The sequence below is a fragment of the Schistosoma mansoni genome (genome assembly GCF_000237925.1).
Source record: "Schistosoma mansoni, WGS project CABG00000000 data, chromosome 3 unplaced supercontig 0105, strain Puerto Rico, whole genome shotgun sequence".
NCBI classification, from domain to species: domain Eukaryota; kingdom Metazoa; phylum Platyhelminthes; class Trematoda; order Strigeidida; family Schistosomatidae; genus Schistosoma; species Schistosoma mansoni.
Window position 1 is genome coordinate 442,345 of NW_017386009.1, and position 26,629 is coordinate 468,973.

General features: G+C 35.4%; 1 protein-coding gene and 2 non-coding genes across 3 annotated transcripts in view; 2 read left to right on the forward strand and 1 right to left on the reverse strand.

Moving 5' to 3' along the window:
• Smp_017520 (hypothetical protein) overlaps positions 1 to 25,639 on the forward strand; it is a gene marked incomplete at both ends in the record, with an annotated part of 33,786 nt that extends 8,147 nt beyond the window's left edge. The window contains 5 exons of the mRNA XM_018791296.1: positions 327 to 524; positions 7,733 to 8,021; positions 12,044 to 12,267; positions 17,954 to 18,069; positions 25,526 to 25,639. Of these exons, the coding sequence (XP_018645510.1) occupies positions 327 to 524; positions 7,733 to 8,021; positions 12,044 to 12,267; positions 17,954 to 18,069; positions 25,526 to 25,639 (941 nt within the window). The remainder of the gene's footprint in view (positions 1 to 326; positions 525 to 7,732; positions 8,022 to 12,043; positions 12,268 to 17,953; positions 18,070 to 25,525) is intronic.
• Positions 89 to 155, reverse strand: Smp_tRNA_00937_Gln_TTG.1.1. Its single transcript has one exon. It is a non-coding gene (tRNA).
• Positions 8,824 to 8,892, forward strand: Smp_tRNA_01969_Pseudo_TTG.1.1. Its single transcript has one exon. It is a non-coding gene (tRNA).
• Positions 25,640 to 26,629: the final 990 nt, after the last annotated feature.

Consider the following 26,629-nt stretch of genomic DNA (forward strand, 5'->3'; position numbering starts at 1 on the left):
TAATAAGCAAAATGTCCCGGCTAACGAAAGTAAGTGTAGTGAGTTTCAAACAATACAATACATTCAAGAAAGTTAGTCTAATTATACCACTGTCCATCCAAATGTTTTGTATTGTTTGTTGTATGCTGCTGAATAGTAATATTTCGAGTTGTGTCACGGTTGTTTCCATGATTTTGTCTTGACGCATCGGAGCGATGAATTAGTCGAACAATACTAAATGAATTTACGCTAGTCACTGTTAATGGTTATTTACATCATATACATAACAATGTTTACCAAAATTTATGACCATAATTGTATTCTTTTTTTTCTCTTAAACCTTTCAGTTGATGTTTTAGGCAACGATTTAGATTTTGCAAATCAATTAAGTGAAATTTGTTTTCAACCGCTAGAATCATTTCAAACACAATTTCCAGTGCATAATATTTGGGAAAATTTGATCTCCAGTTGTAATTCACTATTGAAAATAACTGATACAAAATATTGTGATATTGAAGCATTTGGTGTATGGATTGATCCAATAGGTATGTGTGATTACAATTACTTTACTGTTTCTATAAAGTTTTCATGAAAAGTCCACTTTTAGTAAGAGTTTGCAAACATTAATTAATTAATTTATCTATTTGAACATATAAATATTGGTACAAAGGAGCACCGGGTATATATGTGCCACACAAATCTCATTTGATTTGTGTGAGCGCTGTGGTACTGCCCAGGTGCCTAAACTGAAACAGGTGGTTTTCTTAGGGGACCACACCCAGAGCCTTTGGCAAAAAGGTTTGACCCACAAGGCAGTAGAGTATCGTGAGGAGATACAGTCCCATGGTAGCCGGTCACCAACGATTTGTTCATATGCCATTTGTTCCTTCAGGATCCTGGAGTCAGCCCATGTGCACCATTGGTTTGGAGACAGTGTTTTCCAACTCCCCTAGGTGGAGAATCCGTGTCCACCAACCCTGGTAAAGCGCCGGACATTCGCTTTTCGTCCTCTCAATTTCGTAAATAACAATAATGCCACGAGAAGGCAATGATTAGGACTTCCCTGGCAGAGGCTATATACGCGTGGCCATGTGAGAGCATTTGGAGAGGGAGAACGGACTCTCCCCACTCTCGGCCGTACCAGGGCATTTGAGGGCGCAAACATTAATGCTGGGGTGTAGGTACTTTAGGCCAAGTCCAAAATAAGGTGAGATGTGTGTCTTGAATTCTACAGCTATCCAAATACCAAACATTCTAAATAGTTTAGTATTGTTTATGTTTATTTCTCCGGGATTTTTAAATTGCGCATTTTACAAAACTTATTTGTTGAATAAACACATCTTCGTGTTACTAACTTGAAAAGGGAAATAATAACGGTTCGATAGGTAGAAAACTATAACGGTTTGTTTCACTTTATCATGTTTCTTATCATCTGTTTACAGTCTATAATATGTGGACATCAAAAGTTATCAATGAACTTGGTTCGATGTTAATATCGACTCATATTATCATGATCTACAAAAATCCGAAAGAAATAAAGAATTAGAGTAACCCAAGTACCACTATGGTAACGTGTCAGAGTATCAAGCTGAATATATGAATTCAATCCCCCATATAGAGCATCAGTTCCCCACTGACTCCGGCTACACCTTGCTGACAAATGCCAGATAACACGAAACCTAGGTCATACAGGGTTTTGTCACTTACTTTGAACTATCTAATATCATCTGAACTAAAATAAACTAAATATCAATTATTTATGTAGTCAGTCACTGTGACTACTAGTAATCATAACCTCATCTCCTTTATTTTGTATGACTAGTAATTTTCTTCTTCAGTATACGTCAATCTTCACCATACTTTTATGTCTTCTTCCTCTTATTATTGTTTTGAACATCCATCACTATTTCATTAACTAAATTCCGTCAGATCTTTATTGTGAATATTACTTCAGGCTATTTACAACCCGCTGATAAGATTCCATGAACCAGTGTGATAAATCCATTTCATTCTACAAATCTTGATTTTCTTGATCCAAATAAACGTATAAAGGGAAAATAATATAGGAAAATTACTTGGATTCTTGCTACATCATATTGATACTTTGAACCTACTTCATCTATCTAAGTGCTTTAGTGTTCAGTCATTATTTTTACTTTGAAACATTGCAGGTTGTAAGCACATGATGATGATGATGATTTGGATGATTTGGATGATGATGATGATGATAGATATATCGAAATAATATGTACCATCATTTTAATCCACTAATCAACTTATTGCTTTTACTCTAACGAATAGTTAATCAACTGTTAATTGCTATAGATCAAAGGTTTTTGTAGTTCAAAAATATTGCCTCTCTTTTCATTAGAAACATAAAAAATGGACTAGGATAAAGATAATATCAAGGTTATAGAAATTATTATCACAAGGGGGTTTTGTGGAGATTGAAGTAATTTTATATAGTTAAGATCATTAGTCAATTGGAGCTAGAACACCATGGAAAACCTGGAAGCACTGGACGACCGTTTCGTCCTATTGTGGGACTCCTCAGCAATGCTCATCCACGATCCCGCCTCGCGGGATTCGAACCCAGGACCTACCGGTCTCGCGCCATAGCACTTAACCAATAGACCACTGAGCCGGCATCCAACTGTGTTATTGTCTATAGAGGTCAGGTAGGATGAGATTTCTATCATAGATTCTTTTGCTATCAATATTATAAATAAAAAATATGTCTTTGAGAGCTTGGCTAATGATTTGATGGAATACACTAAACTCGAATTTCAACAAAATATAGTATAAAGTAGTAAGCTTTAAATGATAATTTTTTTAAGATCTGAAGGTATATAACAGTGTTCAGTTGCCTAAACTAACTTGAGTAAATACAATTTTTGATCAGTGACCAATATTTTGAGCATCTATCATCGTAATCATTACGTTAATGACTTGTACATATGTTGAGTAAGAATAATCATTCATAGTACTGTAGTGAACAAGAACACAAGTGGGGACAATCGAATGTATTTAAGCACAAATTACAGACTATCTCACTAAATTCTGATAACCATACAGTAAACAGTTAAGTTTCGAAATAACAATCAATTGTCTCAATCTTCATTGTTTCTTTTGTAAATATCAATCCATCTTCTCTGATTTCATTGTTTATGCACTTTCATACCAATTGGGCTTCATTTCAGTTCTTTTCTTGTCAATCTTCTGCCAAAATACATTCTATGTCTGACCATCATCATATACTACTTATGAGGATATAAGTAGACTACACCACAGTACGACAACACTCTCTGTAATGAAGGTTTATTCAGTATCAATATTCATTCGTACTGATAAATATCTTAATGATTACTCTCTCTCCAATTGAAAAATAACCTTAATATTCATATAATGAAACACAATATTCTTTAAATGTCAATGATTCCCACTGTGAAAATTAGACTGTTTTCAATTAGATTGTCATTCAACTTTATTCCTATATACATGAATGTTTTTATAAAAGTATTCAACCAATCAAGACAATTTATGTATCAATGATCACAATGAAATAGATTGGATAACTAAAATTTAAAGGTAAACAATACAAATTGATAACAAGAAGATAGATGTACTAGTAGTAATGATAAGTGTTAGTGGGAAATAAACCGGATTAAGACACATTATGTGCATGATCGTGACGGCGCACACTGATTGACTAACTCTTAACCAATTAGCTCTGGCAGATTATTGGACAAGCATCTAGAAGATTCTTATGAATATACTATAAATATATGAACGTTTTTCTAGCGATTGATTGTTGTTCACCTACCCTTGTTATTTTGAATAAAATGTCGTTCCTGTTTAACGTGTTCTGATTTTGGGGTCTTGTCGAGTGTCATTGTATAAGAATACTAAGCAATAGGAGTAGCTGGGTTGTTTATTAGCAAAACAATTATATTAATATTATCAGAAGGGGTTTTGTGGAGATTTAGTATTTTCATAGTTGAAAGCGTGAGTCGATTGAAGCTACACAACCATGGAAAATCTGGAAGCACTGGACGGCCGTTTCGTCCTATTATGGGACTCCTCGGCAGTGCGCATCCACGATCCCGCACTTGCGAGATTCGAACCCAGGACCTACCGATCTCAAGCCAGAGCCCTTAACCGATAGATCACTGATCCGGCCGGCATCCAACTATGAAAATACTAAATCTCCACAAAACCCCTTCTGATAATTGATATAATCATATGCTCACTAGTGACTGACTTCGAGAAGTACATCCAGGAGTTCTAGTGAGAAGCAGTAACCAGTGGAGTTCAAACATTGGCGGCCTGTTTAAATATCTGAGCTACCAGTTCCTGTTATCTAGATATTTCAACAAGTTATCTAATTTTGTTTGTTTTAATACATCATTATGCCTATTAATTGCACAACTTATTCAGGTGCGTTTCTGAAAAGTGTTAGACCTTTCGCTGTAAAGGTTACTGAAGGCTTAATCAGAGATATCGTGGTTGCTGGCAATATGCAGCGAGAAGAATGTACATTATCCAGATGTCGATTGACTGGGCTGCTAAGTTCTAACTGGCGATCACTCAATATTTATCGTTAGGAAGGACGAAGAAGTAAGAAACGGAAACTTGTTGAAGTACTTTGTGCTGAGAATTCTATATTTTACCAAAAATATAATGTTGAATAAAGCTAATAATGATAATAATAATAATAATAATGATAATAAGAATGATAATAATAATAATAATAAACCACGTCTGTTGTGAGATAGGAACTCACTGAAGACAATTGGTGAACGGTTGCTCAGCTTCGTTAATCAGTTGGAGTTAGACATTAACACCGTTGGATTCCGGCCGGATCAGTGGTCTATCGGTTAAGGGCTCTGGCACGAGACTGGTAGGTCCTGGGTTTCGAATCTCGCAAGTGCGGGATTGCGGATGCGCACTGCTGAGGAGTCCCATAATAGGACGAAATGGCCGTCCAGTGCTTCCAGATTTTCCATGGTTGTGTAGCTTCAATTGACTCATGATTTCAACTATGAAAATAATTATAACAATAAGAATAACAACATAACAACATTTCTAGGCAACAACTCAATATAGAATGTAGGTCAAACTTGAATAAACAAACTTATAACAATAATCATAAAACGTTAAAATTACATTATAAAAAATGAGTAAATAAATAGATAGCGAATAATATAAGCGAAAAGAGGTAAACAATGACAAACAAATATGGGATATGAAAAAATCAATAAAACCGTTTATTAAGTCGTATCCGACCCAGGAAGCGATAGGTTAGTCATGAATTTTTTTCTGAACACATAAATTAGGGTTTTAGGTTCTGATCTCTATAGCTTCTGTTGTATGTAGGAGATAGAATCAAAATCCATTGGGTAATGATGAAGGTATACGATAGAACACACGAAACAGTTCACTTTTATCTACCATATAACTACTGTCAATTAGGTGTGCCGAGATAGAGCTGTGTATCTTTTTTATCTGACTCTTTCCAAACCAAGCTGGGAGGTGTTCACTTATTTGTTAGTTAAGTCGTGTAGTGGTATGCCTAATATATTTACCTCCCTAGGAACAAGCTGAATTTGTGGATTCACAGTGAAAAGGCAAACTTAGGTAACTTACCCTTCGTTTGATTAGATATCACTGGTCTACATGAAAATGTCAACGCAAGGTTGGCTGCGTAGAATGTCCTATTAGCTTCCCTCGTTAATCTATCATACAGGAAATCGCTAGCCACATCCCCGTTGAATTTTAGTTTTAAGAATAGAGGTTTCCTTTGAGTGGTCATTATCCCCAGCTTATTTTCCCCAGATAAATATGCTTCTCTTAAAAAATTCCTGTATAACCGATCTCTGTCAGAGTTATTATTAAACTTCAACTCCTTTATGATATCATCAGATATCTTTTTTCTCTGCTTATAAAACATCTAGCGGATGAAAGGGTAACTAGAATGGTGTGTATTGGCAAACAAAGGAGCTCTTTCCATGCACGCTTCTACTTAACGAGCAGTCAATACGTCTATTCTTACTCTACCGTTCATAAAAAAATCATATGTCTTATCTACTAAAACTTTACAACGGTACATATTTAAGAATCGATTTTTTTTATAAAACGTGAAAAAAAGAATGAACTCAGATGTCTAGACGTCGATAAATGGAGTAGAGTAGATGAAATACATCACGGAAATACATTCATTGAAGAAATTTACGGAACAACATTTATTTAATCTTATCTCAACATAGTGCACTCAGTGTCGAGCTACCTAGACTAGTGGCCACATTGCAACTTGATCGATAGCATTAGATCAGCACTAAGAAGGACTTAGTACACATGACATTGATCACCACCCAGTGATCAATCAATTGTAATCATAAACTTTATTTACGATAAATGAATTCCGATCAACAGTGGAATTAAGAATAAAATGTTCATTCCATATTTCACTTATACCCATAATCCATCTTTTCTCAATAACAGTAATCAAATAACTTGTGACATTGACTATACTGAAGTAATCCCCGACGAATGTAATGACGCTAACAAATACTGATAGATATTTAGTCTGGAAGTTTAATAACACGATAGTTCATATTCGATACCCATAATAGGACGAAACGGCCGTCCAGTGCTTCCAGGTTTTCCATGGTGGTCTAGCTTCAATTGACTCATGATTTCAACCATGAAAATAGTGAAATATCCACAATAAAACCCCTTCTGATCAAAATTATGTGCCATACTTTGTATTCAATTTTTCTTAAATGAACCTTTCCTTGACAGAATACATATTTTATTTGAAGTATAATTTAAAAGATGAATGAATAACAAACGATGGATGGCTTAGAAAAAAAGAAGCTATTCGTCACTCATCTCCTAACAGTAATACTAAAAAAGATTCATATTAGAATATTAAGCTTAAATCCGACAGATGGGTCAATAAATCTTAGAAGTCAGAAGGGGTTTTGTGGAGATTTCATTATTTTCATATTTGAAATCATGAGTCAATTGAAGCTACACAACCATGGAAAGCCTGGAAGCACTGGACGGCTGTTTCGTCCTATTGTGGGACTCCTCAGCAGTGCGCATCCACGACCTCGCCTCACGAGATTCGAAACCAGGACCTACTAGTCTCGCGTCATAGCACTTAACCGATAAACCACTGATCCGGCCGGAATCCAACGGTGTTAATGTCTAACCTCAACCCCTTCTGATTATAATCATATGCTCACTAGTAACTGACTTCAAGAGATATTTCCTTGAGTTCTAGTGGGAAGCAGTGACCAGTGGAGTTCAACCAGGTCTGTTGTGAAATATCAACTCACTGAAGACAAGTAGTGAACGGTGGCTCAAACTTTGTGCATCTTAGAAGTATTCCAACGATTTTTTTTGCAATATTCTATTGATTTGTCTTCATTATAACTTTTTCCATTCATAAATCTAATCAGAGTTCATATTTCAACTTTTTCAATACAGTTGATGAAACTAACTAACTTTAATAAATAGAATACAACAGTACATTCATTGATATCTTTTTATTGCTTAGCCTATCGTATACCCTGATGGTGTTCTCATAACTTTCTTGTTGCCTGATTTGCCAAAGGCGATTGGTCAGTGCATGACAGTATTGTTGTGTACTATGTTCAAAGAGAATTATTTGCTATATATATGCAAATCCGCCCCCATTATTGTTCTTATTGTTTTTTATTATTATACTTTTTCCCATTTTTTATAGACTCAACAGCTGATTATGCTCAAGGTCAATTTGATAAATTTCATTTTAACCCACCTAATACTTCATCTACTATCTTATCTGGTACAGAAGCAGAAAATGTGAATCAAATTCATAATTTTTTTGAAAATCCAACTAGTCTCATTCGTTTCTATCATGGTAGCCTAATCAATGTTACCATTTTATTAGGTTTATTTGATTGTTCTACGGGTTTACCATTAATTGGTGTTATCAATCAACCATTTTATCTCAATAATAATAATAATAATGATACGTTAAATGATGGAATAAAGTAAGATTTATCATAATGATTATTATGTGTTACTATTTGATTTATTCATGATTATTAAATTATTGGTTGCAGTAATCAATTTTAAGCCAATTGGGTATAGATTAGATAGAAATTTGTTGCAACAAAGATGGATAGTGGCTAGCGGTGGGACTCGATTGGGATCACCGGGTAAGTAATAGTGAGGTTACACACAGGGTATTAGGGAATGATTGTAAATTAGTTGATGAGGTGATGAATCTTCATCGACTGAGATGGTTGGGCCATGTGTTACGTATGCCTGAACACCGATTCCTACGACGCCCTATGCTGACTAGTATTGGGGATGGTTGGAAGAGAGTTAGAGGTAGCCAAACCAAAACGTGGCATCAGTGCTTGAAGTCACTAACTTCTAGTCTGAACCATGTTGGTAGATACAGACTACTTGGTTGGGGTCTGCATGACTATCGTAACCAAAGGTTGGAGACTCTGTGTGACATGGCTCAGGTTCAATCACAATGGCGTATGTGTATATACTATTTATCTTCCCTTAAACCTTGAGATTATAATTGCTTCATATCTGCCTTTCTTACTGTTCTATATTCTCATATACAATCTTTTTTTTATATACTACCACCACTAAATTAACTACTTCTATGAATCCGGTATTCATCTTGTGCTAATGAGGTATGACAACTTGGACCGATGCATAAATGTGCCTGGTCCTACGTTGTAGCTGACTGACTGGTTGACTGGGACTTGAACCCAGTACTGTTCGCTTCAAACGCCATCGCGTTATTCACTCAGCTACTGAGTCCTGATAGCCACTTGCTTGTGCAATGGGATGCGATGGCGTTTGAAGCGAAAGGTACTGGGTTCGAGTCCCAGAGTGAACATCAACTCTGAGATGCAGGTATATATATATATATATATATATATATCACACTGATAAATCGATTATGATATAATTTAAATGAAACAGATGGATCATGGGTAGCAGTGAAATCTAGTAGGCTCCTTTAATCCTGTTCGAGATTCATCAGCTGGATGTGTGTGTACTTTAATATTGATTTTCAGGATGCACGTATACCAATAACGTCTAAACAAGTAAGGTCTTTCATATCAACTACGGGGAAATGGTAACTCTTTCAGATATAATTAGATAACTTTCCCCATATTGTCTCAACTACACATCAATGAATTTTAACTCTACCAGTATATTATCCTCATCAACAGCTAGTATTCAATCACGTATGGTCACTGAATACCTTTAACTCGAATTGAACAACTACGGAAATCCTTATACTAATAGATTGTATACTGTACTTTAATTGTAGTTCATTTCTGTTATATTGCGAACTTAGATTTCTTAGTCTATCGCATAATACTTGAGCACTCGAACGCTAGAACCCTCCCAAGTCACAAATCATAAGACAGAAGACAAGTAGAAGGAATGTTATTCCAAACAGTGTCGATTATGGCACACAATTGTCAGGTATTTATAGTTTTTAATAGAAACGAAATCATCATTATAGCACACAGGGGGTTATCAGCATTGTCCAATAGGGAAGCTACACGTAGTGATTCTAGAATATTCTTCCCAAGGCTGATTGGACGGAATATGTCCGGCTCCTTCTGGGCTTCTTAGAGCTTCCTTGACTTCACCTGTGGACCATCCTCACAATTTCTTTGTTTCATCCACAGCTACTAATTAAAACTTCATAGCTACTTTGTTCTAGTATGATATGTAAAATGATTTTAATAATAATTATCCTAAAATAAATTTCATTTTGTAATCAGATTTATCACCAATAACTCTAGTAGTCTATTGATGATACTATTTTACTCACTGACCTTAAATAATGAATGAGTTCAAATGATTGGTAATGTATTCTCTTTATTTGTTAATGATTGGTAATATGTGTAATGATATGTCTTCCCTTTTTTTTAATATAACTGTTATTTAACGTTTATGAAGACTTTGTTCATTAGCATACTATTATTTTTGAGTCGGTTAGTTCCTATGTCAACAACTAGAAATTATCTCCGTTTATTAATTGTTTGAAGATAGTCAGCAGATAACATTCAGGAAATCAGTCACCGTTAGAATACTTGAGTGATAACGTCTCAAATTTTAAAAGTAAGTGACGTGAGTTCGAGCCTCACAATAGGCATCATCTTCCTGAAGATTGCAGGTATACTTTGCTGGCGACTGCTGATTAGCACGAAAACTGTGTCGAATAACTCCGATCACGTAACATAGCATTTACAAACATTATTAGTTGTCAATTAGTTAGTTCGGTGAGACTATAATTTATGGACGAGTCAATCAGAAGCGTTTGAGGGATTTCAAGGTCATGGCGCCTATTTGAGTACCTGATGCTCATGTACGGTCGGTTCACAGAGAATTTTAGAGAAGACTTGACAATTCAGAGGCTAAATTAAATGAAACTACTAAAAAGTTGTAAAGGTGATTCATAAGTGACATGTATGTAATTTTTGTTTGTATGTGTCCACTGTAAATGATGAAAAATGTGTGACCTTTGTAATGACAAAGGATAAAGTTAATTTGTAATGTAATGGTGTGAAATTGTAAATAATATTAGACTGGTTGACCGCAATGAAATGACATGACATTGATTTATTCAGACCTGTTTTTGATTGATCACCTAATTATTCTTGGATTGTTCCGTTGTACTATTTAAACTTGGATTATTGTTAATTTGGTTATTTATTCTCTGAAGAAGTGGCTTACACTGAGTCACGAAACGTCAGAAAATCTAATTTTTCTACTCATTGGGATATTACAAATATATTATTTATTTATAACAATCCACCCAATGCTCAATTTATTCAAAATTATCAAATCAAAACTTGGTAATGATATTTACTAAAAAGTTGCTGTATTTGTAATTACGAGTATTAGATGACTTGTAGACCTTACGCAGACTACCGTGATGTTGTCCGTCGATGTAATATATGTTGAGGGAAGACGTTTGCTAGAATAGGAACCCTTATCGCTCGATCCAGATTGAGACTAAGGCATGTTATAATAATTGCCTCAAACTGTATAATAAAAGTACCAGTAACATTGGCTGCAATAACCGCAGATGTTACTGAAGCTTCAGCTGTGCAGTAGCATGAGTATTGTAGGGACATATCTATAATAAAAATGGTAAACTTACACAACCGGAGTACACACAAACAATAATGAAGCTATGTGGTCGAGGCTGAGAGGGTTTCTGTGACTTTATCATGGCTCCAGAGACCAACTATTATGGAGCCATAATGGATGAGTTTCTCTACTTATGAATTACGATTTTGGAACCTATGAACCTTTTTCTAACCTTGACAAGCCTTTGGACCATATAGAAGAAGTGTATCCACTTTAATTCTTTGGTTTTGTATAATATATTTTTACTCTATACTGACTGTTCACTGATTGGCTAACATTTCTCAAAGTCACTTAAGATTCGTTCAAAGGTCGTCCATAAGTTGTATTGTCGCCATTAGTTCTTGCAGTAATGATTTCTTAGAATTAACTTGATTTAAATATAATTTCCATTCTGAACTTTTTAAAATTATGGGCACAATACTCAAAACTTTAAGGTTATTTTCAGTGAACATGTTACTTTTATACCAATGAGTCGGATTTCATTTAACTTATTTTGTAACAGACAACTTCGTAAACTATTCAAATGCAGGTACATCCAGCTGACCAGTCCCAAATAGGACGAAACTCGCGTCAAACTGGATTCCACTACTAGCCACTATTCATGTTTACTTACCATGCTTGTGAATTAAGACTATATCGAGGCAATACACACAGTATGCACATATGCCAATTAGAGACTGACCAGTTGCAGTCCTAACACATCGATGGGAAGATTCAAACAATCAATACTAAATGAATTTATTCAACTTAGGATCAAATCAAAATTGATCGTTTTAAGACACTATTTAATTGATCTCAATGTATATAATATTACTTAAATTCACTTTAATTTTTCATCTTTTTCACTCTCTCTCTAATTTTTTTGATTTAGTTCATTCTATAATTATGGACGAATATTTTGGGGTTTCAATTTTATTGATTCCACGGATTCTTCATCTATTACTAGATCTTCAAATAATTGTTCTACTAGAACTTTATTAAATCATTTAGACAATTTAAACATACCGAAATATCTACATTTTCCAGATCATTTTTTTGATATTCTATGTCCAGATCAAGTATATAATGAAGAAAAACCAATATTAAAACTTGCTTGTAGTTCTGTAGAATTTAGTCGTTTAACTAATTTATTTCATAGTAAGTTTATTACTTAAATTTTTTTTCTGGTTAGCGTTTTTTTCTACAGGATGGGATCGATAACCCTATGCCAAACCCTCCTCTTTTATCCAGGGTTGAGGGCGGGAGTAGCCCCACGGAGGAGCTACAGGCGAAGTTTTTATACTTAATATTATTGATTAATTTATTTAAATTTATACGAATATTCGTCAAGGTTAGAACTAATAGTTTGACAAAAATTAGGCTCCGAGTATAGAGAATTCATTATATGTGAAAAAATTATATTTGAAATAGTCTTAGCGATTGAAATATAAATAATTCCAACGTTTCGTCCAGCTAACTTGTCTGGACTTTTTCAGGGAAATAATCAAAATCAAAATCATCAAAAGAAATATATAATGTTTTTCTTTAACTATCATATCATCAAAATCTCTAATACTTTTTAATCCAATCATATTTGGATGTCGAATTTTTGTAAACAGGATAATATGAGTCAGTTGAATGAGAATGAAGTGAAAAATTCAACGATGTGAATTGAAGGAGACTGGATGAATTGTGTGTGTGTGTGTGTATGTATGTATGTGTAAGATGAGTTATTAATGAATGATATTCAGTGTTGATATGTTTCTATGTGAATTAAAAATAAGAATAAAAGTGCAAAAATGAAGGTTGAAAAATTGTTTCTGATTCATTGAAATTGCAAACAAAATGAGAATCATCAAGTACATAATTGTAATGCTAAACATAACTCATATTGATTTCAGTCAGAATAACGATTCATGTGAATTAAATAAACAGGTTGAATAAAGGAAGAAAAGGTCAAATTACTTGTTGATGAATATTTGCCAAATGGTAGCTACCTGAATACCATCCTTTCTGTTTAGGCTGTTCTTATTCGCCCATATATAATCAGCGCTTCTGCTGTCAATCTTTCTTTATGAGTGTTGAAACCTTTCTGAAGTATTTCGGCCCCTTCAAAATTAATCCTGCGTCCTGTTTCTAATGCATGTAACGCTATTGCAGATTTATTCTCAAGTTTCCTTATGTCAACCGAAGTTGTTGGAACATTTTTTAAACACTGTTTGTGTTCCTTCAACCTTACATTCAATTGTCTGGATGTTTCTCCCACTTAAGCTGCATTACAATCATGACAATGGATCTCATAGACAATATTTTGTTGTTCTTCCTTTGACAACCTATCCTTAACTTTCACCAATGACGATCTTATAGTATCACATGTCCGAAAATACACTCTTATATCATGCTTGTTTAGAATCCGCTTGATTTCTTCCGATGTTTCACTACGGTATGGGATGACTACAGTAGACTTCCAATCTTTCTGCACACATTCTAGTTTAGCTTTTCTTTCATTTCTAATAATCTTCTTTAAAAACTCCTTTGGGTAGTTGTTATCTCTAAGTGTAAACAAAATCTTATTCAATTCAGATTGTTGGTCTTTCTTATCTGTAACAAGCTTAAGACTTCTGTTAATCAAATTTTTAACAGCCGTGATTTAGGTACATAATGCATGAGCCGAATCAAAATCTAAACATCTCTCTGAATGTGTTGATTTCATGAAAACATTTAGTTTTAAATTCCTATTATTATATCTACGTTCAACCATACAATCGAGAAATGCCAGTTTGTGGTCAATGGCTAAATGTTTTCATGAAATCAGCACATTCAGTGAGATATTTAGATTTTGATGAATACAATCTACAGATTCATTTATTGTTGATAATGTAAACATAATATAACATTGATAAATTACAGCATATAAGATCCATTGATCATATATAAATACTCATGTTTCTAATAATCTTCTAATCATTTATCTTATTGACTAATAATAATGATATTATGTTTAATAAAATACAATTCGAATTAAGGATTAAACAAATATCTAGTGAAAAGTTCATGGGTTTTTTTTTTCATTTGCCTTTATCAATTCATTAAGTCAATTTACCTTTTTTTGAGGCGGGTGGGGGGGGGGGTAAAGGGTATAGAAAACTCGAAAATAATTAATATTTAAATCAATTCTAAAAATAAAAACTCTTCTATCGAAAATTGTCCTCATTATTTGTATCTGAAAAATTATTCATGTTTCTGTAGCTCGTAGGTCATTTTTAGGAATTATGTTATATGTTATTTCGTTCAAGTAAAAGAAAACGTTTTATCATCAAGACGATCCATTATTGAAACAGATAGTTTTCTCAATAAAACAGCTCAGTAGTAAGAAGATAAATAAATGTTTAGATGGTGGAGAAGATTTGAAGCTCAGGTGGGTGATTTTGATGGAGTTTTTGTTCTCTGAGCTGGATGGTTTGGTCGTGGAACTTTTATCATTCTTCTGAAAGACATCATCAGCGCCTGAAGTTTATGCTGATGATGTCGTTCGGAAGGACGATGGAAGCTCCACGACCAGCCATCCAGCTCAAAGAACAAAACTCCATCAAAATGTTTAGATTGAAATTAATGACTCAGTGGTCTAAAGGTTAAACGTTATCGTACGAGACCGAAGGTTATGGCTTCGAGTCTCACTTACGGGATCGTGGGTGTGCACAACTGAGGAGTCCCATACTGGGACGAAACGGCCGTCCAGTAGTTGCAGGTTTTTACTGGTGGTTTAGTTCAGATCGATTCATGAATCCAACTATTAGAATTACTACAATCTCCACAAACCCCTATTCTGATAACAATGGTCATAATGAATTGGTGTCAGCTAAAATAAAATTAGAAACTATAAAACACTAAATTATTGTCTCTTCTTAAATTATTACTCATGAACATTGTACATTGACCACTGTACATGGAATAAAACTAAACTCATTCAAATCTTATATTGAACAAGTTAATTATGAAATAGAATCTCAGATTTTCTAAACATTTTCACATAAATGATCAATTCAAGTAAACAGTATTGTGTTGTAAGCAAAGATGGATGGTGACTAGCAGTGGAATCCACGACGCGCGTTTCGTCCTACTTGGGACTTCTCAGCTGAATATACCTGCATCTCAGAGTCGATGTTCACTCTGGGACTCGAACCCAGTACCTTTCGCTTCAAACGCCATCGCACTATTCACTCGGCCACTGAGTCCTGATAGCCACTTGCTTGTGCAATGGGGTGAAGTTTAAATTCATTTCGTATTGTTTGTTTGAATCTTCCCATCCTGGATTCCAATGCTAGTCACTATCCATCGTTGCTTACAATGCTTGTGAATTAAGGCAATATCGAGGCAATACACACAGTATGCACATATGCCAATTAGAGACTGACCAGTTTCAGTCCTAACACATCGATGAGAACTCAATGTATCAAGTCAATTGTAAATTATTCAGTACAGAAAGATGTGAATATCCTCTAACTTACATTTGAATGGATACATGTTAAATATCTATATCAGCTGATTTACTTATCTAACTCAATATAGATAAGATAATAAATGAATATATATCTTTAATTAACTTAAATTAAAATATTCATAATGATGATTATGTTAATCATGAATATCATGTGGACACTTACATGTATGTATCATATTTCGAATTGCTTTTACATTTAGGAATCAGATGATCAATATGAGATTCATTTTAAATGGATGAAACAATGATAATAGTTGGTCTTTAATTGCTTCATCATCTATAAGAACTTATGGCTAAATTTGAACGAATAGTTTCATAGGAGTTGGGCACTGAGTTAATGTATGACAGTGAAGCAAATTGGTTCAAGCATTTTCATGGAAATATCATCAAACATTAAAATTATCGAATATATCTAGGTACATGGTTCTCCAGTCCATTATATGCTAAACAGGTCATCTTATCATATTAAAAATATTAAAAGTAAGAATTTCCTAAAGTGGGTATGAGACATCTGGTGTATAGAGACGTATTAAGATAACGGTTGTATGTATGTGTGATTGGATTTCTGGTAAGAGCGAAAATTCCATTGACTACATATCACCTCTGATGCTACAGACTCTAAAATGTAAACTAGGACCTTCTCTATGGTTCTCTCCATAACCAAAAAAAACTGTAGCCCTTGTAGATTTTATAGGCTACCAAAAATTTATAAGACAGATATCCCATTATGACCAGTGGTTGATTGTATAAATCCACCTACGTTCAATCTTTTTAAATACCTAGCTAATATTCTTAAACCTTATGAAAGCAACAACATACACCAATGAAACTACACTTGACGGAGAAGCTTTGGAGGATGTGGAAACATTTACGTAAGTGGGCAGCATTATTGATGAACACGGTGGATCAGATGCAGATGTGAGGGCGCGGATCGGCAAGGCAAGAGCAGCATATTTACAACTGAAAAACATCTGGATCTCAAAACAATTGTCAACCAACACCAAGATCAGAATTTTTAATACAAATATCAAGACAGTTCTACCGTATGGGGCAGAGACGTAGAGAACTACGAAAGCCATAATCCAGAAGATACAGGTGTTTATTAACAGTTGTCTACGCAAGATACTTCGGATCTGTTGTCCAGACACTATCAGCATCAGCAACAAGTTACTGTGGGAGAGAACAAACCAGATTCCATCCAGTGGAGGAAGAAATCAGGAAGAAGCGCTGGAAGTGGATTGGGCACACTTTGAGGAAATCACCTGATTGCGTCACAAGACAAGCCCTCACATGGAATCCTCAAGGCCAAAGGAGAAGAGGAAGAACGAAGAACACATTACACCGAGAAGTGGAGACAGACATGAGAAGAATGGACAAAAATTGGATAGAACTAGAAAGGAATGGAGAGGACAGAGTGGGTTGGAGAATGCTGGTCGGCGGCCTATACTGGATTGGGAGTAACAGGCGTAAGTAAGTAAGTAATATGAAAGCAAAATAAAGTTAGGGATAAAAAATTCTAGTGAATTCAACATCATCATTACTATTCACATGGTAGAAAATGAACTGATGTTAAGTTTTTATATTCACTCTTTGTTTACCAATGTTTCTGTTAGGAAGACTTTAGATATTGTATATAATCTCTTAAATTCTGAAACTGAACTAAACCAACGATACTCATTAAGTTCCTCAGATATTACTAAAACTGTAGATCTATGCTTACGTCTCACATTTTTTTAGTTTTCAAGGAGACTTATACAGATAAACAGATGTGGCTATGGGATCACCAGTTTCTCTAATTGCTGAAAAAGTTACACAATCTTTTATGGATATTATTTGTAATGAATAACCCAACGTTCAAACTGTTCTATTACATTCATTTGTATTGTTTGTTTGAATCTTCCCATCGATGTGTTAGGACTGAAACTGGTCAGTCTCTAATTGGCATATGTGCATACTGTGTGTATTGCCTCTATATAGTCTTAATTCACAAGCATTAGAGACTGACCAATTGGATAACGCGATGGCGTTTGAAGGGAAAGGTACTGGGTTCGAGTCGCAGAGTGGACATCAACTCTGAGATGCAGGTAAATCCAGCTGACGAATCCCGAATAGGACGAAATGTGCATCCTGGATACCACTACTAGCCACTATCCATCTTTGCTTACAATGTTCTATTACATCCTCATATCAGTTCAATGTTCATATTTCCTTATACCATTTGTTTCTTTCTTTTCCCTTGTTTTGTTGTTTTCATTTATATTATTCCCACTTATTATCATTATTATTATTATTATTGTTTAGACTATAAAGATGCTAATCAAGATTTAGTCAACGTTGTTTTTTTGTCATCATCCGGAGCTGGTTTTAAGCAATTATGTGTAATATTAGATGAAGTGGATGCATTTATTTTAATGGAAGTAAGTAATTCTAATCATATTTTTTTTATAATTTACTCTTATCTTTGAACTCCGCCTGTAGCTCCTCCAGGGGCTACTGCCGGTCCCAAGCCCACACAAAGGAGGAGGGTTGGGCATGGGGTTAGCGACCCCATCCCGTAGAAAATCAACTCGCTAAAAAAACGCTAACCAGAAAAAATCATTCAAACCATTCAAACTCTGCCCTGGGAGTAGAAGGAAAAATGACGTCTCATGATGAAAGCCGAGTTCCTTCGGAAGTCATGAGGCCGATGCACCTTCTTACAACCAGAGCGACAATTTTTTATAGGTACATGGAATGTCCGGACAATGTGGGAGACCGGCAGAGTCTTCCAAATTTCTGCGGAAATGAGGAAATACAACCTGGAAGTGCTTGGAATCAGTGAAACACATTGGACGCAGGTTGGACAACAACGACTGTCTTCAGGGGAACTTCTGTTATACTCCGGTCATGAAGAAGAAAATGCCCCACATACACAAGGAGTGGCACTGATGCTGTCTAGAAAAGCACAAAATGCACTTATAGGATGGGAATCTCATGGACCGAGGATCATCAAAGCCTCCTTCAAAACAAAGAGAGAGGGCATTACAATGAACATCATCCAATGCTATGCGCCGACCAACGACTACGATGAAGACGCTAAAAACCAATTCTACGATAGGCTGCAGTCAATCTTCGAGAAGTGCCCAACCAAGGACCTGACCATTCTAATGGGAGATTTCAATGCCAAGGTTGGAAAGGACAACACTGGATACGAAGACGTCATGGGACAACATGGACTGGGAGGAAGGAACGAAAACGGTGAGAGATTTGCAAACCTATGTGCCTTCAATAAACTGGTCATAGGTGGCACCATATTCCCACACAAAAACATACACAAAGCCACTTGGATTTCACCGGATCACACTACACAAAATCAAATCGACCATGTCTGCATCAACAAAAAGTTCAGGAGGACGATGGAGGATGTGAGAACCAGAAGAGGAGCTGATATAGCATCCGATCATCATTTGCTGGTCGCCAAGATGAAACTAAAACTCAAGAAGCACTGGACAATGGCGCGGACAACATCACAAAAGTTTAACACGGCCTTTCTTCGAGATGCTGACAAACTCAACGAATTCAACATAGCCCTCAGCAACAGGTTCGAGGCCTTTCATGATCTACTCAATGGAGAGGGAACCACCATAGAGAGCAACTGGAAAGGTATCAAGGAGGCAATCGTTTCAATATGTCAGGAGGTTCTGGGCCAAAAGAAGCACCATCACAAGGAATGGATCACTGTTGGTACACTGGATAAAATTGAAGCAAGGAGGAACAAGAAGGTAGCAATCAATATCAGCCGAACAAGAGCAGAAAAAGCCAAGGCACAAGCCGAATACACAGAGGCAAACAAGCAAGTGAAGAGGAGCATCAGGACCGACAAACGTAAATATGTGGAAGATTTAGCGATGACAGCGGAAAAGGCTGCAAGAGAGGGAAACATGAGACAACTGTATGATACAACAAAGAAACTTGCTGGAAATTACCGTCAACCAGAAAGACCAGTGAAAAACAAGGAAGGCAAAGTAATCAACGATATTGAAGAACAACGAAACAGGTGGGTAGAACACTTCAAGGAACTCTTGAATCGACCAGCTCCACTGAACCCACCCAACATCGAAGCAGCACCCACAGACCTCCCAATCGATATTGGCCCACCAACAATTGAAGAGATCAGCATGGCCATTAGACAAATCAAGAGTGGCAAAGCAGCGGGACCAGACAACATCCCGGCAGAGGCACTGAAAGCAAATGTAACAGCAACTGCCAAGATACTCCACATCCTCTTCAGTAAGATTTGGGACGAAGAACATGTACCAACAGACTGGAAAGAAGGACTTCTCATCAAGATACCAGAGAAAGGCGATCTGAGCAAGTGCGACAACTACAGGAGCATCACTCTCCTCTCAATACCAGGAAAAGTCTTCAACAGGGTATTGTTAAACAGGATGAAGGATTCCGTGGACGCTCAACTTCGAGATCAACAAGCTGGATTTCGTAAGGATAGATCGTGCACAGATCAAATCGCAACTCTACGGATCATTGTGGAACAATCAATCGAATGGAATTCATCACTGTACATCAACTTCATCGACTACGAGAAGGCATTTGATAGCGTGGACAGGACGACACTATGGAAGCTTCTTCGACACTACGGCGTGCCTGAGAAGATAGTCAACATCATACGGAACTCCTATGATGGACTAAACTGCCAAATCGTCCACGGAGGACAACTCACCGACTCGTTCGAGGTAAAGACCGGTGTTAGGCAAGGTTGCCTACTCTCACCCTTTCTCTTTCTCCTGGTGATCGACTGGATCATGAAGACGTCAACATCTGGAGGAATGCACGGGATACAGTGGACAGGCAGGATGCAGCTTGACGATTTAGACTTCGCGGATGATCTGGCTCTTCTATCACAAACGCAACAACAAATGCAGGAGAAAACGACCAGTGTAGCAGCAGCCTCAGCAGCAGTAGGTCTCAATATAAACAAAGGGAAAAGCAAGACTCTCCGATACAATACAATATGCACCAATCCAATTACACTTGACGGAGAAGCTTTGGAGGATGTGGAAATCTTTACATATCTGGGCAGCATCATTGATGAACACGGTGGATCAGATGCAGATGTGAGGGCGCGGATCGGCAAAGCAAGAGCAGCATACCTACAGCTGAAAAACATCTGGATCTCAAAACAATTGTCAACCAACACCAAGGTTAGAATTTTCAATACAAATATCAAGACAGTTCTTCTGTATGGGGCAGAGACGTAGAGAACTACGAAAGCCATTATCCAGAAGATACAAGTGTTTATTAACAGCTGTCTACGCAAGATACTTCGGATCCGATGGCCAGACACTATCAGCAACAAGTTACTGTGGGAGAGAACAAACCAGATTCCAGCAGAGGAAGAAATCAGGAAGAAGCGCTGGAAGTGGATTGGGTACACCTTGAGGAAATCACCTGATTGCGTCACAAGACAAGCCCTCACATGGAATCCTGAAGGTCAAAGGAGAAGAGGGAGACCAAAGAACACATTACGCCGAGAAGTGGAGACAGACATGAGAATAATGAACAAGAACTGGGTAGAACTAGAAAAGGAAGCCCAGGACAGAGTGGGTTGGAGAATGCTGGTCAGCGGCCTATGCTCCATTGGGAGTAACAGGCGTAAGTAAGTAAGTAAGTACTCTTATCTTTGACAGTAATACCCTAAAATAATCAATTAGTTGGTTAGTGACTAGAGAAGTAGAACCTGACATTAATGTGTAACGAATTCCAGAGTAGTAGAAGTAGTCACAGCGTTAGTGGTTATAAATAAGATTAAGCATAGACAATGTAATTTAACAAGAAAGCATTGATTTATATATTAGAAATTACAAAATATTTTTTAAGACCTAAAAGAAGACAAATACAAAATCTATCTGTCCACTGGTGACTGATTATAAACCATGTTACTCAACATCTCGAACCACTGGTTACGATAATCTTTTGGTCCTCACTTACAAATACGTCTCAGCTCATCAGTTAAGGATTTCATGTAGTGATAGGATGTTCTGTTTTCTCCACCTCTAGTTTCCTTCAAAGTAACTTCTATACCACTTGTCATCAAACATCGAGATAGATGGTAGTTAGGCATATGTAATACATGTTAGTATTAGATATACACTGTGCTTCAAGGATATGAGTGAAGAATTAGCGGGATTGTTTTTGAACGATTACTCTCAACGAATAAACAGCGATGATAACCTCACTTTTAGAAAAAATTCTATGAAGTTTTAATGTGTAGTAGTGAACTATGAGGTCAACTTAGTAGATAGTTCATTCATTAATTAGCAGTGAGACGTTGTCATTGTCGTATTACATTGAGAATTGATTGAAGTTCAAAACATTGACTTCTTTTCTAACAGAATTGTGTCGTACTTAAAATGCAACTAGTAGATCTTATAATCTATCACGTATTGGATTCTTCAAATAATGTTCTCAAGTTTGATTTATTTAGTTTAAGTATACCCAGACAATACTTAAGACCAAGTGAATTTTTTCCATTTTCAGATTCTTAGTAATTAAGAAAACATATCCGCTGATAGTTTTCATCTAATAGTCTTTACTATAAAATCTTTCATTTTAATTCCATCTCATGTTATTATTCAGAGTTAATTTTGATTGAGATTATGAATCGACTAATGTTAGATTACCGTTGAAAACCTGGAAGTACTGAACTTCCGTTTCGTCTCAGTATTGGACTCCTCAGCAGTGTGCATCCACGATTCAGCACGTGGGGCTCGAACCCAGGACCTGCGGTCGCGCACACGAACTCTTAATCTCTAGATCTGTAGAGGTGATTTGTTTCATCACATCATCTGAGTTAAGTGACTGCAAACATTGGGTTTTCATTCATAGGTATATAAGTTCAAATCCTATCCCATCCACTTTGGTTTGAGTAGCTCAATAATATCTCTAGGTGCATAGGGACCGGTCACTAAGTAGCAACTAGTTACAGTAAAAACCTCCATCACTTGTATTATGTTTTGATATAAGATAAGTGGAAGCAATTGACAGAAGATTAGATCTATATTTTGTGCTAGTTGATCTTTTATAGTAACATATCTTCATAGTTTTCAGATAACCAATATTCCTTCTTGCTCCCAAAGCCCCAGTAAGTCAGAGATGTTACTACTTAGTTATTCAGTTCTAGATTAATCTCTTGTATGATTGAGATATTTAAAATAAATAATCGAACAATACAAAGTAATCAGAAGGGGGTTTCGTGGAGATTCTAGTAATTTTATATAGTTGAGATCATGAATCAATTGAAGCTAGACCACTATGAAAAACCTGGAAGCACTTGACGGCCGTTTCATCCTACTATGGGACTCCTCAGCAGTGCGTATCTACGATCCAAGGTAAATTAACTTTCGTAAGACTGAAGATATATCTCTTACTGATAAGTATAAACCAGTATGAAATCTAGATTAAGCAGAGATTCAACCATTCTAATGTTTCCACTTCTTACACTATAAATGTGATATAGGTATGTTTAGTTTTTCACTATATTCGTGGATTGGTTGAAAATAGACATTAACACCGTTGGATTCCAGCCGGCTCAGTGGTTTATCGGTTAAGTGCTCTGGCATGAGACTGACAGATCCTGATTTTGAATCTAGTGAGGCGGGATCGTGAATGCACACTGATGAGGAGTCCCATAATAGGACGAAACAGCCGTTCAGTGCTTCCAGGTTTTCCATGGTTGTGTAGATCCAATTGACTCATGATCTCAACTATATAATATTCTATTGAACCCTTAATTATTTCATTTGTGTATAATACAAAAACTGTTGTTATAATTCTCTTATTTATTTATTTATTACCTTCATATATATAGCCAAATACATTTGTATGGGATACATGTGGACCTCATACAATCATCAATTCATTAGGTGGAGGTGTTATTCAATTAAAATCTATATTAAATTCTATTAAATTATTATTACAAAATCATTCAAATAATTTAGATATAATCATACAATTAATATTAAATGATTTACATAAATATCAAATACAATATAATATATTGAAATCATCCGAAGAGAATCGAGTAAGCGATTGTTTGTTTTTGATTATGGTCATTATTATTGTTTTCTTTTTAAGCAAAGATTGAGGGTAGCTAGTAGTGGAATCCAGTTTGACACACCTTTCGTCTTATTCGGGACTCATTAGCTGGATGTACCTGCATCTCAGAGTTGATGTTCACTCTGGGATTCGAACTCAGTACCGTTCGCCTCAAATGCCATCGTGTTATCTACTCAGCTACTGAGTCCTGATAGCCACTTGCTTGTGCATTGGGATACAAGTACATCCAGTTGACGAGTCCCGAATAGGACGAAACGCACGTCCAGGATTCCAGCACTAGCCACTTAATTAAATTCATACTAATTGTTTCATATTGATTACTCATTTTTTCTGGTTAGCAGTTTTTTTAGCGAGTTAGTTTTTTCTACGGGATGAGGTCGCTAACCCCATGCCCAAACCCTCCTCCTTTACCCGGGCTTGGGATCGGCAGTAACTCTAAAAAAGCTACCGGTTGGAATTTTAATATTGATTACCTATCCTTATATAGCCCTGAAGAGACTAGTAGCCAAATATTTGTAGACTCTATGTATTATTGAGTAATAATAACTGTCTCACATATATGGCTTCGATAATTGCCTCTTTCATGAGATTATAGGACATGTTGCCAGTATCATAAATCAAATATAAATGCAAACAATAGTTATTATTACCTATCTCATGTCGACATTCATTAAACTACTTAGTTTAGTAAAGTTTACCCAAGGTATCAAGATACAAAAAAACAGTCACTGATACCTTTTACCAAATTTACGTTGTATATTTCCCAAAAAAAATTTTCACTTTCAAATATATTAACTGGCATAAAACAGTCTAATTACTGAATTTCTGAATAATATTTGTTAGTGGAAGCTGTTTCTGCAGAACAGCTTGCACTAACAAAATCATCTGCTCATAGGTGAATAGCTACGTGAAGTAATTCTCGGAGTTCTATTGAGAAGCATTGATGATAGTAGTTCATTCATATTGTATATATGGTTGGAACCCACTAATGATATTGTAAGATAGTTACACAATATTACAAATTCATTGGAGCCAGAAATGTAAAACTTTGGAGGTGAATTAATTTTGATGGAGTTTTGTTCTTTGAGCTGGATGGTTTGGTCGTGAAGCTTTCATCGTCCTTTTGAACGACATCATCAGCACAACCATCGAGTAGAAGTGTTCGACTTTCTCCACATGTAATTCACAGCTTGTCCTGTGCAACTCGATGTTGATTAGTTCTTGTTAACCTTAAATCTGTCATTCTTTACTTCTTTGTTTTGTTTGTATCTCCCATTGGTTTGATTTTTGTTCCTATGTTTTTGCATAATTTTCCTGATTGATTGATAAATTGGATTGATTTCAATGTGCTTGTTTATTACTGATTGACCTGAGTGCCAAGCTTCTAAAAATTATTTGGTGTCGTTCAGAAGGACTATGAAAGTCCCACGACCAAACCATCCAACTCAGAGAACAAAACTCCATCAAAATCATTCACCTGAGCTACAAATCTTCTCCACCATCTCAAAATCATATCAAGTGAATTAATGCTATAAGACATGAAGGTACTTAGTTCGATCACTAGTAAAGGTATGGATTCATACTGCTTAAGTGATCCAGTCACTCAATCATCATTAGTTTTCAACAGTTGTTTAACTAAACTCAGTTCGTAATGTAAATCATAATGTCATCATTTCTTATTTTTAACTTTCTCTCTCTCTTAAAATCTCCACCCCTTTTTGTTCATCCCTTATTTTCTTTTCTCCTCTCCTTTTTTTATAGACCCTTAATTCAATCAATCTTTCTAAATGTTGTAATCGTAATGGTTTATTAGCTTATCGTAATCCATTAATAGCTAGTCAAATTCTTCTACATATTGCATTAATTCAAAAATAGTTTACATAACAATAATAATATTGAACATTTAACAATGGACATATACACTTACACATACACACACACACACACCTATATACGTACATAGAAACAACTGTGATACATTTCCTTGAATCATAAAATGGATCATTATCCTTTTTTTTATCCATAGAAACAAAGAAGATTAGTGAAGATTAAAAGAGTAATATATTTTATTTATTCATCTCATTCCATATAAATATTAAATAATATATATGTATCATTATTGATTTTGGATTAGATCCCTTAATTAAAAGAAAAAAAAAATTAAACTTATTATTGATTGATTATTAATTGATTATCAATAATGGTAATACAAAAAAAATAATAAAATAAATCCTTAAATGATGATATTCAACAGAATTCTAATATATTTATAAATCAATATCATTGAATGATTGAAATCAATAAAAAAAAATCAATATTTTAAGGAATGATCAATCAATCATTCTATATATACATAAGGTTATAAAGGTTTCCCCGTCTTTGTGTTTTCTCCCGTTTGTTTGTTTTTTTCAAGTTTTCAAATTTATTTATTTATTTTTGTTTATTGTTATGATTAACAAAAATAGTAGTACATGGTGATTACCCTAATAGATGACTCATGGGTTTTAGATTCGAACCCTGTAGTAGTTATTACTTTTTTTTAGTCTAGACAATCAAATTACATTACTATTTCTCTGATACATAGAAACAATATTACTCATAATTGAATAGATAGATTACTATTTGGTAAGTGAATTACATAACATGAGGAACAGTAGTGTAGTGTGATCTACTTATATCCATATAAGTAGTATATGGTGATGGTTAGACATAGAATGTATTTTGATAGAAGATCGATAAGGAAAGAACTGAAATAAAGCGCGATCTGTAGGAAAATGCATGAACAATGAAATGAGAGAAGGTGAACTGATATTTACAGAAGGAACAGTTAAGATTGAGACTATTAATTGTTATTTCGCAAATTAA